Source organism: Eulemur rufifrons, chromosome 24 (assembly GCF_041146395.1).
Source record: "Eulemur rufifrons isolate Redbay chromosome 24, OSU_ERuf_1, whole genome shotgun sequence".
Lineage (NCBI taxonomy): Eukaryota > Metazoa > Chordata > Mammalia > Primates > Lemuridae > Eulemur > Eulemur rufifrons.
In genome coordinates this window covers 33,358,731-33,376,959 of record NC_091006.1, presented here as the reverse complement: position 1 = coordinate 33,376,959, position 18,229 = coordinate 33,358,731, and the positions used below count along the sequence as shown (strand labels likewise).

General features: G+C 40.9%; 1 protein-coding gene across 2 annotated transcripts in view; it reads left to right on the top strand.

Annotated features, from left to right (window-relative positions):
* The window catches only part of CWH43 (cell wall biogenesis 43 C-terminal homolog), a 43,213-nt gene that overhangs the window by 9,660 nt on the left and 15,324 nt on the right, over positions 1-18,229 (top strand). For both annotated transcript variants that reach the window (XM_069457825.1, XM_069457826.1), the window contains exons 6-12: positions 1,760-1,854; positions 4,064-4,321; positions 6,980-7,105; positions 9,921-10,000; positions 12,202-12,307; positions 13,383-13,518; positions 14,412-14,561. In XM_069457825.1, the coding sequence (XP_069313926.1) occupies positions 1,760-1,854; positions 4,064-4,321; positions 6,980-7,105; positions 9,921-10,000; positions 12,202-12,307; positions 13,383-13,518; positions 14,412-14,561 (951 nt within the window). The remainder of the gene's footprint in view (positions 1-1,759; positions 1,855-4,063; positions 4,322-6,979; positions 7,106-9,920; positions 10,001-12,201; positions 12,308-13,382; positions 13,519-14,411; positions 14,562-18,229) is intronic.

Below are 18,229 nucleotides of genomic sequence, written 5' to 3'. Positions count from 1 at the left end.
CCCAAGGCTGGGCTGGGGGGCTGGGGTCCTGGTGGCCAACAGCAGCTCCCATTCAACTTTGGGCCAATTGCCTTGTGTCCCCGGCCTTGTTTTCCTCACCTGTAAGAGGAGGGTTTTCTTTTCAGACATTTTCTCATTGTGTGTGTCGGAGCGACACACTGAAGGTGGAGCTGCAACTCACGGAGACCAGCACTTCCCAAACTGTCTTCTGTGGTTTCCTGAGATGTTAGTGGTCACTCTGAGGGGGGAAAGCCTTCTAGATCAAATAGTGTGGGAAATACTGCATTTCATATTCCTTTCTTTGTGATTCACAGTCACATTAGCATATTAAAGATTCTCAGCGATTTCCCAAACTTCTTTGAACGTGGAGTTGTTCTGTAGAGCACTTGTTAGCTCACAAAGCAGGTGTTTCTCAGAAGCCATTAGGAAACGCTGCACTGGACCATCAGCACAGTGGGAGCTGCTTTCTGAAATTCACTAGGTTCCACTTCGGGGCATGGGCCATAGATACGTTTCGACGGCAGAAGGAGAGGAGAGGGGGTCTCAGAGGGTGCAGAAGGGCCCTCGGGAAACCAAAGGACCAGTGCAGACTGCAGACTCCGGGAGAAGGAACTGTGTAGTCCTCCCAGCCCACCCAGCACTTGGCGACTCTATCACTCTTACTCTTCTCTAGCACTTTCCACCTTCTGATAACCTGCGTCATCTATTACTGGTGTTTATTGTGTGTCTCCCTGTCTAGAATATGAGCTCTCTGGGGGAAAGGGGTCCTTGTTCATTGATGTGTCTCAAGCCCCTAGGACAGAGCCTGGCACACAATAGGGACTCATGAATATTTGCTGTAGAATTATGGGTAGAAAAAGATCAACACTGTCCTCCATGGTCCTTTCTCACATCTGGGCTTCTGTGGCCACAGGATAATCCTTAGGAGGCAGGGCAGGTGGCACAGTGGGTACGAGCCTCACCCCAGAGCCTGAGCACTGTTTCTGGATTCTTGGTCCTAGGTGGGCTACTGTGTATGACCTCAGGTGACTTACTTTTCCCCCAGTATTCTCCTCTGCAAATGGGGATCATAGCAGCACTTACCTTACAGATGCGTGAGGATTAAATGCATAATAATACAGGTAAAAGTCTTAAAACAGTGACTAGCATGAGTGCTATGGTTTTTTTTTTTTAGCTTAATTTATATTTTTATCCAGTGCTATGTGGTAGCTATTTTTCCTGCTAGATTTTCCCCTAACATTTAAATTCTTTTTTTTACTTCTCCTACAAATTTTTGCCAAAACAGCAAAAGAATGAAATAGTGGTTGTTTTGAAAAACACATGACTATCAATTATTTATCAAACTGACACTGGTCTCGGGAAGGCAGAGAACACAGACAAGAGCAGTATTGAGGGAGAGAAAAAAGGCAGACTAAATAGAAACTATCCCAAGGACATTTTCTTTTTGTCATCGGTAGAGTCATTTAAAATGTTCCGTGACCAGTGTGGACATAGTTTCACAGTCTGAGCAAACTCAGTCACTGTGTTTGCACTGACCGTGATGAGACTGCAGGTGCCATTTATCTCGAGGCAGAATTTTTATTCCCGTAATGCTCTAAATGTGTACAATATTGGTTCCCACTGGGCTCTCGTGATCTCCTCGGTTATTTCATGCTTATATTGTGTCCTGGATGTACCTCGAGGTAGAATTTATACTGTATTTGTGACAATGAAATATTAATAACATCAAATGTCTTAAGCATCTCCTTTTTTTTTACAGAGGTGTAATTCTGCTGGGCTTGGCAAGTGGACTGATGCTTTCAGCTTGCTCGTGGTTTCGTGGTACTATCAACAGTTTGATCTGGTGGGTTACAGGTATGTGAAATTTACCTGCAGATACACCATCATTGAGCTTGGTTATCCAGTTTACTTGCAAGCATGTGCAACCAGACCGGAAGTAGGCGCAGCCATACAAATATGTACTGTGGTCAAATGAGCTGTTAAGACCAGCTGCAGCAGCTGTAACCCAGATGTCACCAGGGGCACTGGTGACTATCTGCTCCAGGTCCCTGCTTCTTCCTGCTTCACTGTCCCTCTCCTCCTGTGGCCGTCTCATTCCCAGGACTACACTGCCATAATACTGCCTCCCCTCAAAGATGCTTATGCACGGTACGTGAACTTAGTCTTACTGCGTGTTGCCAGCGGCCAGACCCTTTGTCACTCTTCAAAATTCCTCGCTTGCTTGTTTTTCAGAAATGCCCTCTGTTGGGATTCCATAATGAAACTCAATTCCCCTTTCCCTTTTCCATGTACCAGTTTAGCTGCCCACCTTTCTGCCCAGCTTTGGGGGCCATGTTTGCTTATTCAAAGACCCGACTCATCTCTCCCCGGTCATACCCTTTAGGACCCAAGAAATATTGGTGAAGGCTGTCGTGTTTCAGGCTACCCTTTTCCCCTTTCCCATTAGTCTTTGTGGGCATGAGGGGGCATCAGACTTGTTTTCCTGTGACTGAATTATGCCACTCCTCCTCCTTCCCCTTACGGGCAGAAATGGTTATAGTCAGGCGTGCTGACTGTAAGTAAAAACAATTCTCCACTCTGTTACAGAGCAGGTGCTATATTTGGCTTCTGTGAGAGGAGATGTCCTTGCACGTGTTAATTGAACAAGCGATTCAGGGTGTTGCACTAGGTGGTGTGTGTGGGTTTGTGAGACTGTGCGTATCAGTCATAGAAGACGTGGGTTGAGTAACATAATAAGTAAAGTTCTGTACACGTAAGCACCATCACCCTTGCATGGAATGTATGTGTCATCCAAACTGGCTGCTAAATTGGTGAGGTTGGCCAGGCTCTCTTCCCCCTGGAGCTGCGTGAGCACCCTGTTGCCGTCCTGTTTTCACTTGCTTGTGTATTCTCTGGGTGTCACTGTGTCTGGAGACTCTGGAAGTCTGCGTGTATATAGGAGTCACCTTTCTTCTCATCAGAGAGCTGCTTCTTGAGATTTCTCAGGAAAAGGGCTGGAGAACTTTGTTAATGCTGAGTTTGCAATGAGCGTGTGCTACGGCTTCTTAATCTGTGTGCAGTTTGGAAAAGGCAAGCGAAATGCACTGGAAGTTTGCTCAACGTTTATACTATGCCTTTACGCATAGACTATAAGCAAAGTGCTTATTAGGCAGGTAATTAGCAGCTTCATTTTAAACATGGGAAAACAGAAACATAGATTGTTAGTTAAAAAACAAAAAAGCTGTGAACTTACTGTTATTGCCCCAGGTGAGTAAGGTCGTATCCTTGAGAGTCAAACCTAACCTAGTTTTGTTGTCTCTCTGAAGTATTAAAAAGTAGTTTTAAAGACTCAGAGGTGAGCAGATTTAAGACTTCCAGGAGGCTACTTGCAGTAAGGGAGAGTAGGGCCATAATTCACGAGCTCCATCTCCCCTCTGATCGCCTGCTCACCTGGAACCAGCTGGAGCTCACACTTAATTACCTGGGCTGGGGCCCACTTTCACTGTGATTCATCTCTGGAAACCACCGCGCTAAAGCAGACTGGAGCAACAGGAATCGTGTTTTCCTATTGTACTGTTCAAGCTTGCAACCCCAACTGGAGACTCGGCATGCAATTAATTATGGCAATGACTGAAGAATTTCATAAAAGCAAAGATACAGGAGCTTTAAATCTTGATAGCAATTAAATTAGTAAAATCACAGTTCTATCAAAAAAAGGCATAGATGTAGTACATGCATTGTGGGGACCCCAGTTTAGTTAATATACAGTGTGAGTATTATTTCTTGGATCTTAACACCAATTAGCTGAAAATGCCTTCTTCCCTCCCTCGTCCTTCCTGAGAAATAATATCAGACTGAGATTTCCTAGATCAACATTCTGTCTCTGGTTGTGCCAGTGACTGGCTGTGTGACCTTGAGCAAATCGCGTTAACCTTGCTAGACCTTAGTTTTCTCGTCTGCCTGGAGGTGGGACCCGTATACCCCTGAGGTGCATTCTGGTTCTAAACGGCTATAAATCGGTCGTCCTATAGGCTTCACTGCTTTCCTGTCTGATTCTTCTTTTTTTTCTCTCTCTCACAAGCAGGAGCGGCTTCCGCTGCCGGCCTCTTGTACCTGCACACGTGGGCGGCTGCCGTGTCTGGCTGCGTGCTGGCTGTCTTCACGGCGTCCGTGTGGCCTCAAGCGCTGGGACAACTTATCAGCTCCGGGACAAACCCTGGGAAGACCATGACCACTGCCATGCTATTTTATCTTCTGGAAATGTTTTTCTGCGCATGGTGCACAGCTTTTAAGTTTGTCCCAGGAGGTGTTTATGCGAGAGAAAGATCTGATGTGCTTTTGGGTGAGTACATTTCTTTTTCTTTTTTTTTTTTTTTTGAGACAGAGTCTCACTCTGTTGCCCAGGCTAGAGTGAGTGCCGTGGCGTCAGCCTAGCTCACAGCAACCTCAAACTCCTGGGTTCAAGCGATCCTCCTGTCTCAGCCTCCCGAGTAGCTGGGACTACAGGCATGCGCCACCATGCCCGGCTAATTTTTTCTATATATATTTTTAGTTGGCCAGATAATTTCTTTCTATTTTTAGGAGAGACGGGGTCTCGCTCTTGCTCAGGCTGGTCTCAAACTCCTGACCTGGAGCGATCCTCCCGCCTCGGCCTCCCAGAGTGCTAGGATTACAGGTGTGAGCCACCGCGCCCGGCCAGTTCATTTCTTCATTTAAAAGGTCTGGATTGAAGTAACTGCTCAAAAATATCCTTGAGGGCTGACCAGGATTTAGCACTTTACATGACTCGTGGAAATCAATAGGGTATCTTGCTTTCTTAGTAAAATAGACTCTCTTAATCATAATTAAAAAAGCCTGGAAGGATGTCTAAATTATAAGTTAAAACCACATGTCTTAATTCATCAGTGCATTTCAGTAATATTTTTTACTACAAAGACCTTTTAAATGAATTTGTTGTGAAGAGAGTTTAATCCATAACAAAGTGTAAACTATGTAGCACTTGTATTATATGATATGTTAGGAAAACATATGATTGTGATGCTCATATTTCCACGTCAATGGTTGGCTCATAAATATACACAGGAATTTTCCTTTTGGGGGTTCCCCTGAATTTTATCTATGATTTTTATTTACCATATTTTTACCAATAAAATATATATATGTGTGTGTATCTTAGTGTAAATGATAAATTCCCAAATCATAGAATAAATATATTTTCCATTTCAGTGGTTGTAAACTCACATACCAAAATTAAAATTTCTTAAACTTAGCTTAGTTTAATATTTTTAAAATTTGTCTTCTGGTAGTAATGAAACTATTGAGGTATATCAGACATACACAAATCAAATCTTGGGTATCATTTTAAGTAAACCAGGTCAAATACTTCTACAAGAAAAATCTATGAACGATGAGGAGACAAAGCAGGTTAATAAGGGATCCAGTTCTTGTTTGTACATTTGTTTTTCCATTTGTTTATTTCTTCATTTAAAAAAATTGTCATGCATCTGCTGTGATCCAGGAACAGTGCCCAGGTGCTAAGTATGAAAAATACCTAGAGTCCCTGCCCACCTGGAGCTTTAGTCAAGCAGAGGAAGCACTGCACGTAAATGAGACAGATACTTAGGAAATTCCAGCTGGGTGAGAGCTGCCCAGGTGCCGGATTCTACGTGGGTTCTGTTGCCGGTCCCCTTTGTGCCCTGATACATAGCCAGCTACTGTCTACATTTTCACATAAACTCTTCTACTCTACGAGCCAGACATCTGTCAGGAAAGGCTGGTTTGGAAGATGTATTTTTAAATTACGTGAAATATTTTAGAACTAACTCTTGAGAATTTGATATTTCTGGTAAATACCCAAGCTCTCACCTAATTAGAGAAATTGCTGCATTTCCTCTGCCATAACCTTGGCCTTGCGAACACTGTGTTTCTTCTGGTTTCTTTCAGGTGTGTGCACTCTCTCCTGCTCTGTTTTCCTGTCCAATGCCCTGCTTTTTTCTTATTCCAGCTTGCTTAGGGGTCTGCCATGAGAAGAAAACAAATGAAAGTCAGAGTCATTCTATGCAGAAGGTTGTTTTAGAACGCTATGAACGATGAGCTTTTTGAGTTCCTTCTCACTACTTATGGGATTGTGGAAACAGTGTGCTGTTACAGCTTCATGCAACTGAGAACGTTTTTTTTCAGTGTGAGTGACATTATATTGATGAGGCCACAAAAGCCAAGGGATGTTGGTAACGTTCAGAGTAGCTTTTACTATAACTGAATTGAAAAGAATCTGTATAATATCAGACACTAGTTATAAATTTATTTTCTAGGTTTTTCCTGCTATTTCCTGAAAACTAGACATAAATTTTTTTGCTATCCTTCCACCTAAGCTTAACTTTTCCTTAACATTTCTTAATTTAGATATTGTGCCCAATCTCTGTTTCTGTTCTTATTATGTATGATTTTCGAAGCATGTAAATTTTACATGTAAGCTAGTTTGGAGTACGTCCCAATTTAGCTCGACTTGATTGACCAGCCTGTTGGCACAGCATGAGTTCTGGCATGCATCCTCTGTGAGGACCCTGTGCCCAGAGATTTGGGCAGGATCTCTGCCACATTAAAATCCTACGTATGGTCCACTTGGTTCATGGGCAGGCTCTTACTGTGTCCGTGTGGCAGCTCCGAAGTTTCCACTGTCCCCTACTCAGTCAACAGTCAGTCGTGAGAACCATCAGCAATCTAACAACTAGGAAATAGTCAGGAAATTGAAAGACATCCCTCAACAGGAAAAGGCTGGAGTCCTATCATTTAAGACGTAATTCTTAGAACCCTACCTGATTTCTTATGATCATCCCAATCATTGAAAGCTCTGCTAGAGTAGCTGCCTAGGCATTGAGATAAATTAATTCAGTAGCTGAATTTTCAGGGTATGTTCCTTTAAAACAAATCTTAGGTCCTGGAATTTACATTGGCAGGATTTCTGGATTAAACTATAATATATTTCTTTCTCTTTTACCAGGGACGATAATGCTAACTATTGGGCTGAACATGCTGTGTGGCCCTAAGAAAAACCTTGACTTTCTTCTTCAAACAAAAAATAGTCCTAAAGTGCTTTTCAGGAAGAGTGAAAAATACATGAAAATTTGTAAGTATAGTTTTATTGTCTTCTAAAAAACATGTATTATATAAAATTTCAAACATATGAAATCAAAGAGTAGAATGAACTCTCATGGACTCTTCATCCAGTTTCAACAATTATCAACATTTTGCCAATGTTATTAACAGCGATTTTCTCTACCTTTTCTGTTTGTTTAAGTACTTTAAAGCAAATCCCTGATATCTTGTCATTTGAACCGTAAATACTCTGTATTAATTTTATTTCACTTCTAAAATAGATAAGATGATTCAACTGGTAGAATTTCTAAGATGTTTGTTTCTAATAGTTGAGACTATTTGCTCCATTTCTTGTTCTCCTTTTTTGGAAGATTAAATATGTTAGTGGTTGGAATGTTGATGAACTAGAAACTCAAATGTAAAATTCATTTACTATTTAATATTTGACTCATTTAAAATGGACTAGATTAAATAAAAATTGATTGAATGTGTACAGTGTGCACGTAGGGTATTAGGCGTTGTTATGTAGGATACAAAGACATATGAGCAACGGTTTCCACCCTCAAGGCCTTGATATCTTACTAAAGGAGACAAAGTATCACAGTGTAAAGAGATAGAAATTAAGAAGCTATATACATTTTCAATGTATTTCCAAAAGAAATGTCCCAAAGCAGTAAGACCATTATATAAAAACCTGGATATATGTTTCATTATAATTCGAAAAGACCATATTTACATTTCGGGGAAATGAGGTTTTTCTGTGTGTGTTCTTATGTCTTTGGAACCAGGATCTAGCAGTTTTTACTTGTTTTTAATCCTGACAATCCTTGTCTTTTTTTAAAATTTTGGTTAAGAACCATAATTCTTTAATTCGTTCATCAAAACTGAGGCATTTGGAACAATATTTACAGAGTTGTGATTTTTAAAAATAGACTTTATATTTTAGAAGTTTTAGGTTCACAGCAAGATTGAGTGGAAGGTACAGAGATTTCCTGTATATTCCCTGCCCCACACATGTGAGGTCGCCCAGTCTGTCAAAATCTCTCACCAGAGCGATACGTTTGTTATAATCAACGAAGCTGCACTGACACATCACTGTCACCCAAAGGCCATAGTTTACATTAGGGTTCACTCTCAGCCTTGTACATTCTATGAGTTTTGACAAACATGTAATGACATGTAGCCATCACTGCAGTATCGTGCAGAATAGTTTCTCTGCCCTAAACATCCCCTGTCTCCACCTATTCATCCCTCTCTCCCTAAAAACCCCTGGCAACCACAATCTTGCTACTGTTTCCATTGTTTTGCCTTTTGGAACGTCAGTCTTTGTCTTTTTTTTTTTTTTTTTTTTAAAGAGAGTCTCCCTCTGTTGCCCAGGCTGCAGTGCAGTAGCGTGGTCACAGCTCACTGTAAACTTAAACTTTCGGGCTCCAGTGATCCTCTTGCCTCAGCCTCCCGAGGAGCTGGGACTACAGACACTTACCACCACTCCCAGCTAATTTTTAAATTTTTTGTAGAGACAGGGTCTCGTTATGTTGCTCAGACTGGTCTTGAACCCATGGCCTCAAGAGAGGCTCCCACCTCAGCCTCCCAAAGTGCTGGGATTACAGGCATGAGCCACTGCACCTGCCCAGTCTTTTTGGCTTTTAACTTGAGAGTTTAATCTATTTTTAATAGTGATTGTATTTGATTTATTTCTATCATCTTAATTTTCTTTTTTCATTTTCTAATTTCTAGATATGTATTTTTTTCTTTTTCTTCTTGATTTCTTTTGCATTGATTACGGTTTCTTTTTCTTTTTTTTTATACCCCTCCTCCTCACTTCTCTTTTTAGTTAAGAGATTGATTATACCTTCAATTTCTTTTCTTTTAGTAGTTGGTTGTATTTCTCTCAGCACAATGAAGATACTATTCCCCTGTCTTAAGGCTTTCACTTTTGTCATCTGTCAGTGTAATTGTTGCTCCTTTGAAGATAATCTGTCTTTTCTCTGTGGCAGCTCTTAAGATTTTTCTCTTTGCTTTGGTGTTCCAAAAGTTTCACTATGATATATCTGAATGTGGATTTTCTTTCCTATCTTGCTCTGGAATCTTTGTGCTTTGTGTATTTGAAGAGTCATGACTTTTTTCACTTCTGAAAAATTCTCAGCATTCTTACTGCAAATATTGCTTCTTTTCCCATTCTTTCTCTCTGTTCCTTTTTAACTCCAATTACATATATGTTCTTCTTCTGTTCTCCGTGTCTCTTAACCTCTTTCATATTTCCTACCTCTGTTTTTTGTGCCACTCTTTGCACTAATTCTCTCTATTCAGCTTTGTCTAATCTTCTTGTCTGTTGAGTTTCTATTCTCAGTGATTATAATGAGTATTTTTATTTCTAGAAGTCTCTTTGATGTCTTTACAAATTTTCCTCATCCTTTATTTTAGTCTTTATTTTAGTTCCTTACTTATACTTTTCAGTCTCCTGTTTGATTTTTCTAAACATATTAAGCATACTTGTTTTATATTCTCATTTTGAAAGCTCCAATATCTGAAGTCTTTGTGGGCTTGATTCTGAAGGGTGTTTTTTCCTGCTGGTTCCTGTTCATGAGACTTGTTTTCTTGTATATTATATGATTTACTTTTACTTTAAGCTCATAGACCTTGAAACATTTTTAGGGAAGATTCTTTGAAACCTGGGTTTACAGCGTGGGTTATGTGTGCATGTCACACGTGAAGATTAACCCAAGAATTAGACATTTCCCCTCTGCACAAAATGCTTGGCCAATAGATTCAATAATTTCATAAAAATTATTATTTTAAAAACAAGTTTAGTTTTTAAAAAACAATTATTTTTTCTTTTTGTTTAGTTTTGTGGCTGCTGGTTGGTGTGGGGTTGTTAGGATTAGGACTACGGCATAAAACCTATGAGAGGAAATTGGGCAAAGGGGTAAGTAATTAAAAATTTTGAAATAGAATTTTATGTGAGAGATATATATACACATACACACACATTTGTATATGTCACCATTCCAGTTGAATGCTAGACCTGGGTCTGATGACTTTAGTGCCATGAATCCCATCTCCTTAACTTGTAGTCACAGGCTGATAATATAGTGGGATTATTTTTTGAAATTGGGTTCTTGAGACAGGATAGATCAATATATTAGAGGCAAACAGTTCATAATTTTGTTGTGTGGAGTTATTTTTGCCATTCCTGATTTAACATTTCTAAACTATAAAATAAGGAACTATTTTATTTTATTTATTTATTTTAGTGTTTTCAACTGAACTTGATATAAAGATGGGCATATTTAGATAGAACTGATAATGCTACACTGCGTACAAAGAGGACCACACTGAATCAAATCACATATTTGTATTCGGAATTCTTACATTCTCCTTAATTCTACTTACGTATGTTTCCAACTCAATTGAATTATTTTCATTTTTTTTTTAATTCCATACAGTTTGTGTACCCCTGTTAGCTCTCACTTTGGGAATATCCCTGATCTCTGGTTAGGAGGACATGAAGTGCATATTGTAACATCAGGAGAAGCACTGAGGAACTATTTTATAATGGGCTTCTCTGTACTTCCTGGTAGACATTGCTGAAGACAGCAACGTGAGAGTCTTTGATTTAAGAACAATCTCACAGGCAATTCTTGATTTTTGCAGATTATAGGTAACTTGTGTAGTGATGGGTGGTGGAAGTTTCCTTGTCTCTTTCTTTTCCGTCTTGCTATCTACAGTTTTAAATGTCTCAACGTCCTCTTGTAGAAAGCTGTGAAGAACATGAGTAAGTCATGGCAACGCTGTACTTTCTATCTGCTTTAATAAAAAGTTCAATGTGTTTCAGAATTCACTCAGAGTTACCGTTTTGGCTAAAACAGAATTGGAGTGTTAACTTTGAATTTTAGCAATCTGTACCACTGGGAAAATTTTTCATATTAAATAAAAAGCTGCACTGAGGGCCGGGCGCGGTGGCTCACGCCTATAATCCTAGCACTCTGGGAGGACTGAGGCAGGAGGATTGCTCAAGCTCAGGAGTTCAAGACCAGCCTGAACAAGAGCTAGATCCCATCTCTACCAAAAAATAGAAAAAAAATTAGCCAGGCATGGTGGCGCATGCCTGTAAGTCCCAGCTACTCGGGAGGCTGAGGCAGGAGGATCGCTTGAGCCCAGGAGTTTGAGGTTGCTGTGAGCTCTGATGATGCCACTGGCCCATTTATGTAAAGCAGTGACCCTCCTCCCAACCTGAACTGTGTGGTCCAGTGTGAGTTGTTTTTTCGGTTGTGATCATGGATTTGTTCTGATCCAGCCATTCTCTTTCAGAGGAGCCCCTGTTGTAGATCAGAGACGGATGGCTGGGGTTGTGGGCAGCGTATCTCTGACTGGCTCATAGACCCCAAAGAGACGCTCATGACGGGGCTGTGCTCCCGGACCTTGGCCTTGCCAGTACAGTAGGGGTGTGGCATCGTCATAACTAGGTTAGAAGGGGCTGACCACTTTATAAATATGTTGAAGGCCTCTGTGTATCCCACTGTATGATTCTTCTCCCTTGCAAGGGTAACCGCTCTCCTGGATATTGTGTTTTTTATCATTTTCATGCATTTCTTTCCATTGTTACTAAATATGATAGATCCCTAGACAAAAGTGTTTTTACCATGTTTTTAACTTTATCTAAAAGATATCTGACATATACGTTTTGCAACTTACTTTTTTTTTTTTTTTTGCTTAAATCATCTTTGTGAGATTCATCCTCATGGTACTACGTAGCCCTAACTCATTTACTAGGGCTGTGTAGTGTTCCATTCTGTGTAGGTGACACCATCTGTTTATGTATTTTCCTGTTGAGGGACAGCCCGGTTGTTCCTAATTTTTTGCTATTACTGGCAATGCTTATTATAAATACTCACTTTCCAAACATGTCTCCTAACTTCCAAGCTTAAGCTAGAAGTTCACAGATTTATTATGAGATTATGGTTTAGCAAATGTTTCCTTATTTTTGTGAATTAAATGTGGGCAAAACGTCTAAGGAAATGCCTTTGCTGAAATACGAATTTTGGTAGAGAGAGGCGGAGAACAGTGGGTCACCGAAACTGCCCTGGTTCACAGTCATTCTAAATGACCATTAAAACTATTCCTCAGGCACCAGCCAAAGAGGTCTCTGCTGCCATCTGGCCTTTCAGGTTTGGATATGACAATGAGGGATGGTCCAATCTAGAAAGATCAGCTCTCCTGCTCAAGCAAACAGGTAAGTCTCTTACTAGAACTAGTTCCAGGGTTTGAGAAACTACTGTTGTCACTTTTACTTTCAGCAGGACAGTTAGTCCTAGGAAAAGGACCTGCTGGTCATACACTAGTCTCTTAAGAAACCCTTTCCTTTGGTGGGCAGCTGCGGGAGGATGAGCTTCTGTGACCACATCTGTCCGTGTTTGAGAGCAATAAATTCAGTGGATTCTGAACAGCACCTTGAACTGGGTATCAGCAGGGGACCCTCGCCATGCCGTTGTTCTTAGGGATGCTCCTTCTGGAAGCTCCTGTCACTTGGGGACCCGCTGTTGGGGATCAGAAAACTGTTGGATTAAGAGGCAGAATGAGTCAGAGTGAGGTTCATTTGTGAACCAAATTGCTTTCAAGAGCTTGAGAACCAATTGTATTTGTTTCCATGTTCTGGGGTGCTCATCTTTGTGGAAAGCATGCTTTTAAACATGGAGGAGTTTGGTGTTAGATCAACTACGGGAGCATGGAGCAAGATCGGTAAAGGGCTCAACAGTTCTGGCTATTCTTAACGATAAGCCTCCTGAGAAACCGCTGAGTGTCTGTATGAACGTAATGCTACCGAGAAATTTCTTTGACGCTTAGTCCTTATTTGGTCTCGATTACAGGCCTCTGAGCCACATCTGGCCAAGATCTGAAAAAGCCAATAAACATACTTCTGTGCTGATAGTATAGAGCCGTTTGTCCTGGAATAACATGCTCTTGTGCAGCATTCTATTGTTTCTGAACATAAATTGGGTATTTGAGAAAAGCATTAAGATTATTTGAAAATTTGGGAATGATGTTAAGAATATTTGAAAATTTAGAAGAGTGATTCTCTTATCCTTTCCAGTATTTTCTGGAGTTGTTTCATGTTTTAATTAAATTCTAAACATGGGAAAATTTCTTTATAGCTCAGATTTGAACCACTTCACTTTAGTGACTCATTAAAAATTATTTTTGGGTTTATCAGGTAAGGCAAAAGGGTTAAGGGCTGAGAATAAAGTGTTGCTTTCTGCCTTGCTGTGATTAACCATTGAATGCTTTTTTTTTTTTTTTTTCCTGAACAGGTGCAGATTTCATAACAATCTTGGAGAGCGATGCTTCTAAGCCCTATATGGGGAACAACGACTTGACTATGTGGCTAGGGGAGAAGCTGGGGTTCTATACAGACTTCGGTCCAAGCACAAGGGATCACACTTGGGGGTGAGTATACCTTGGGTGTTAATCCCGAATACAGTCCTGAAAGACTAGGCAGCTTGGGCGTGGAGTGGAAAGTTGATATTGTTGTATACTCGTCCTGCGAATATGCCACGATGGTGCTTCTTGGGGGCTGGGGAGGTGCTGAAGATACGGCCAGGTTTTTGCCCTGAATACCTGATAGGAGATGATGCCATTTAACGGGACGGGAACCATCGGGACAGCAGCAGTTTGTGCTAAGTGTGACATGCCCCTGGACGGTCAAGTGACGCCCAGGAAGCAGTTGAGTTTGGCCTGGAGGGCGGAGTAGGACAGGCCAGGCTGGAGATGTGTCTTCAGGTATCATCGGGTAGAGACTCCGCGAGGGCGACAGAGCGTGCTCCTAGCTGGGGAAGAGAAGCCTGCTGAGGTCCGGGCTCTGCTCACCCTTTTCGCATGTAGCTCTTTGACAGAGTGACGTGGAGTGAGTGCCTTTTCATACGCTTATTGTTTTTCAATTTCTAATTTTATAAATTGCTACTTTGTGTCCTTGCTGGCAAGACTGTACATTCCTGTATGTGTTGATTAATATTAATATTAGAATTGTTTATGCAAATGTGGTGTCAGAGTAACAATGCAAGTAAATGGATTTTGTGCATTCCTAATGCTGCCCTTTTCGTGTCTCCACGGCACTTATGAAAACAGAGTTGCTGGTGTGACACAGCGAGACACGCTAACGACCCCAGGTGTGACGATCCGACAAGCAGACTGCCACATAAGTCTCTGCCACATCATTGCTCTGAGGGGCCCTCCGTGGCGTGCGTGTGGTGGGACACATCCCTTCTTAGTGCGTTTGCTCAGTCCACTCTGCATGCTATGCGGGACTCAATGATGCACGTGTCTCTCTCATTCCCATACAGGATCATGGCTTTGTCGAGGTTCCCCATTGTGAGATCGGAGCATCACCTTCTTCCGTCACCAGAGGGCGAGATTGCACCAGCCATAACGCTGACCGTTAACATCTCCGACAAACTGGTGGATTTTGTAGTGACACACTTTGGGAATCACGAGTGGGTTTCTTTGGTCTATATAATATTACATAAATATCAAGAAATATTATCAATAATTTCCTTTGATTTCTATGAAATAATCTTTCTTACTTTATTCTTTTTTACTTTCCAAAGTATTTTTCCCCTGTGTTGCTGGTTTTAAAAATCAGACACAGAAACACTTAGTGGTGGTGTGTGATGGGCTGAAGTAGCCCTCGGTTACTGAACTGTACGGTAATCCTCCGTGCAGGGGCCGTATTAAGTACACTGTTGTGTTTTATCTTTGCTCTGTATAAGGCAAGTACTATCAAAGCCCCATTTTACAGGTAAAGCACGTAGGCGAAGAGAAGTTAGATGACTTGTGCAACCAGGAGCACACAGCTGGGCGGTAGGTAGAGCCACACCCAGAGCCTGCAAGTGTTTAAACCACACAGTAAAGGAGAGTCCAGAAAAATGAATCCCCTTTTCCTGCAGGATTACTGCTACAGACGGAAGTACTGCTGGGATTTGAGGGTGTTAAATTACCTTTTTCCTCTCATGTTTTCACAGACAACTGATAGGTGGGCAGAGAAATCTGGTAGATGGAGATTAAAATACCACTTTGAATACTGATAAGCCTGCTTGGACAACATGGCTTAAGTGTCCATGCTAATGCAGCCCCCGAAATACGTGAAACTGACCCCCTCCGGACAGCAGGCCCACCCAGGAGGGGCAGAACGTGCCCTGTCGTGCTCTGCCCTTGGTGGAAAAAATAGGACAGAAAACACCCTGTTTGAGAACTGGCAGATGTCACAGAGAAGACAGTAGAAAGATTTGATAATTCATTCAAAATTAATTAGAAAAGTCCTCCCAAAAGGTAAAGGGTGGCGGGGGAGGGCAGTGATGGTTTCCTAAGAAAGTCCCTCTACAAGGAAACATGAAGAGTGGAAAATGAGTTTTACCTCCCCTGCAAAAAATAACATTCACAATCAGTGACTTAGTGTTGAATAGATCATGAATAACACCTGCGATATATTGTATTTCAAAAGCAAAGGTAAAAGTATTTAATTTATACTCTAGCATACCAAACCATAATAATTTACAACACAAATGTAAAGTGCTATGTGCCGTGACATAGGCATACAGGTCTTGGCATGTACATGACACAAGAGGCCACAGAACTTTAAAGTGACATACAGAACGTTAGCAAAGCAACGTTGTTGTACTGTAAGTTTTATCTAAACAAAACTAATGTGTCTGCCACCCTTATTTCCCTGGTTACTTCACTTTTTCTCACAGTATTATATGGATCTGTGAAAGCATATTTGAATATTTTCTCAAATAAGTCAGAGAATAATATAAATAAACCATCCAAATATAATTAATATGAACCACTTAACTAATGAGATTTGCTTACCTCCTTAGAAATAAGAAGGGCGTTTGGAGGATAGATGATGTAGATGGTTCGTATCACTTTAAAAAGCTATTTGAGGAAGTGCCTTCTGTTTCCCTAGTAATTTTTATGTAGCAAGTATAGGCATTCAAACATCATTCCACTGACCTTACATTGCATTTAAGTTGGATTTGTCTTTAAAAAATAGGGGCTTTTGTGTTTAAATGTTGCAAGGTCTCAACCTAAGAAACAGTTGAATCTACTCCTTCCCTTTTTTCCTTTGCTTTCTATTTCCTACCCCTTTTAACTCCTTCCAACCTCTCCTGAAACGTAGGGAAGAGAAAACTAAAAGCCCTAGGAATATGCTTGGAAAAGAGAAGCGAAGAGTTGCCTTTTCTAACTTTCTATTAACTACATACTTAAAGCTCTCTGATTAACACCGTATCCTTTACTTGTTATCTTACTCATTTGATTTAATAATAATGACAAAAACAATAGCAATAATAATAATAGTAGCTAACACTTATTGAGGATATGTAACTCCAGGGAGGAAAGCAGTGTAGTTTAATGGTTAGGAGCATGGGATTCCAAAGCCTGGAGTCGGACAATCTGGTTTGAATCCGAATTCAGCCACTAGCTGTGTATCCTTCACCAAGTTATTTAACTACCTTGAACCATAGTTTCCTCTTCTATAAATCAGGGGCAATAGTCCTACCTATTTCACGGGTTCTTGCGAGAATTAAATGAGATATATTATCTCATGCAAAGTACGTGAATATAGTAAGTGCTGATTAATACTGGCCATAATTAAACCAGATCAGACAATACTAAATGTAAGGTATATTGGGCAGCTTAAGAGGAATTCAGGTGGCTCACGCCTGTAATCCTAGCACTCTGGGAGGCCGAGGCGGGTGGATTGCTCAAGGTCAGGAGTTCGAGACCAGCCTGAGCGAGACCCCGTCTCTACTAAAAATAGAAAGACATTATATGGACACCTAAAAATCTATATAGAAAAAATTAGCCGGGCATAGTGGCGCATGCCTGTAGTCCCAGCTACTCGGGAGGCTGAGGCAGTAGGATCGCTTGAGCCCAGGAGTTTGAGGTTGCTGTGAGCTAAGCTGACGCCACGGCACTCAATCTAGCCTGGGCAACAAAGTGAGACTCTGTCTCAACAAAAAAAAAAAAAAAAAGAGGAATTCAGGCATCTGCCACGTCCCAGGCACAGTGCTAGGCACAGTCCTTGCCCTTAGGAGCACCCCAGAAGTGCTGTCCATGAACCCTGTGGCCTCCCAACACGTGACTTGGGAAAGTTAAACCCTCGGATGATTTGTGAAACCATCATTACATATTTTTGTTTGCTCTTGTTTTCTATAATACTAAATATTAAATACAAAAATTCTTACCATGAATAAATATTTAGAGATTTCATTTTCCGGTGATTATGGCATACAAATGTGAAAATCCTATTAGGAATGAATTACAGAATGCTTGTGCATGTTATTAGCTGATTCAACAAGATTTTTCAAATTACTAACTATACAAATTATCTCTTTTGCAACCAATAAATAGGATATAGCATTTCTTAGAAGTCATTTAGGTAAACGCCGTAAAGAAAATTGATACTATTTTAGGTAATTAACTGAGGCACCGTTTAATCGCTATTTAAAAAAAATCTGTAATAGGCATCAGGTACAAAGAGGAGAGAACACAGAACCTGTAGTCTGGAGGCTTGCGTTCTGGTTTTGTTTATGTTGCGGTACAACTTTGGTGAGTTCCAGGTCTCTTGTCTCTGAAAATGGGATAAAATGCTCTTTCCTGGCTCAACATTATAGGGTTATTGGGCAGATCAAATATTAACAGATAAGAAAACATAAAATGTGTGTTCTCTTTCTCTCTGTCTCTCTCTGTTTTTCCCCCATCCTCCTACACATAATTTTTTATTTTTATTACTATCACTAGATAAGATTTATCTCCTGAAAAAAGTGTAAAACCAAATTCACAGATTATTTCCAGTAATATATTACTAAAATATATTTGAATGAAAACACTATCCATTGTGCAGTGGGTTTGGAATTTTCAAGACCTGGTTTTGAATCCCAGTTGCACGTGGCAGAGGGAACAGAACTGACCGCAGATCTGATTAAAGGACTGGGTACCAAGGTGTGGGAATGGTCCAAGGAACAACTGAGAGAGGCTGAGCGCTCAGACAGTGGGAATTGCTACCAGCCTCAGGGCTGAAGGAGCAGGCGGAGGAAACAGTGTTCCCAGATCCTGGTGAGATCTGGACCCAGGAAAAGGGACCACTTGGCATGAGGAA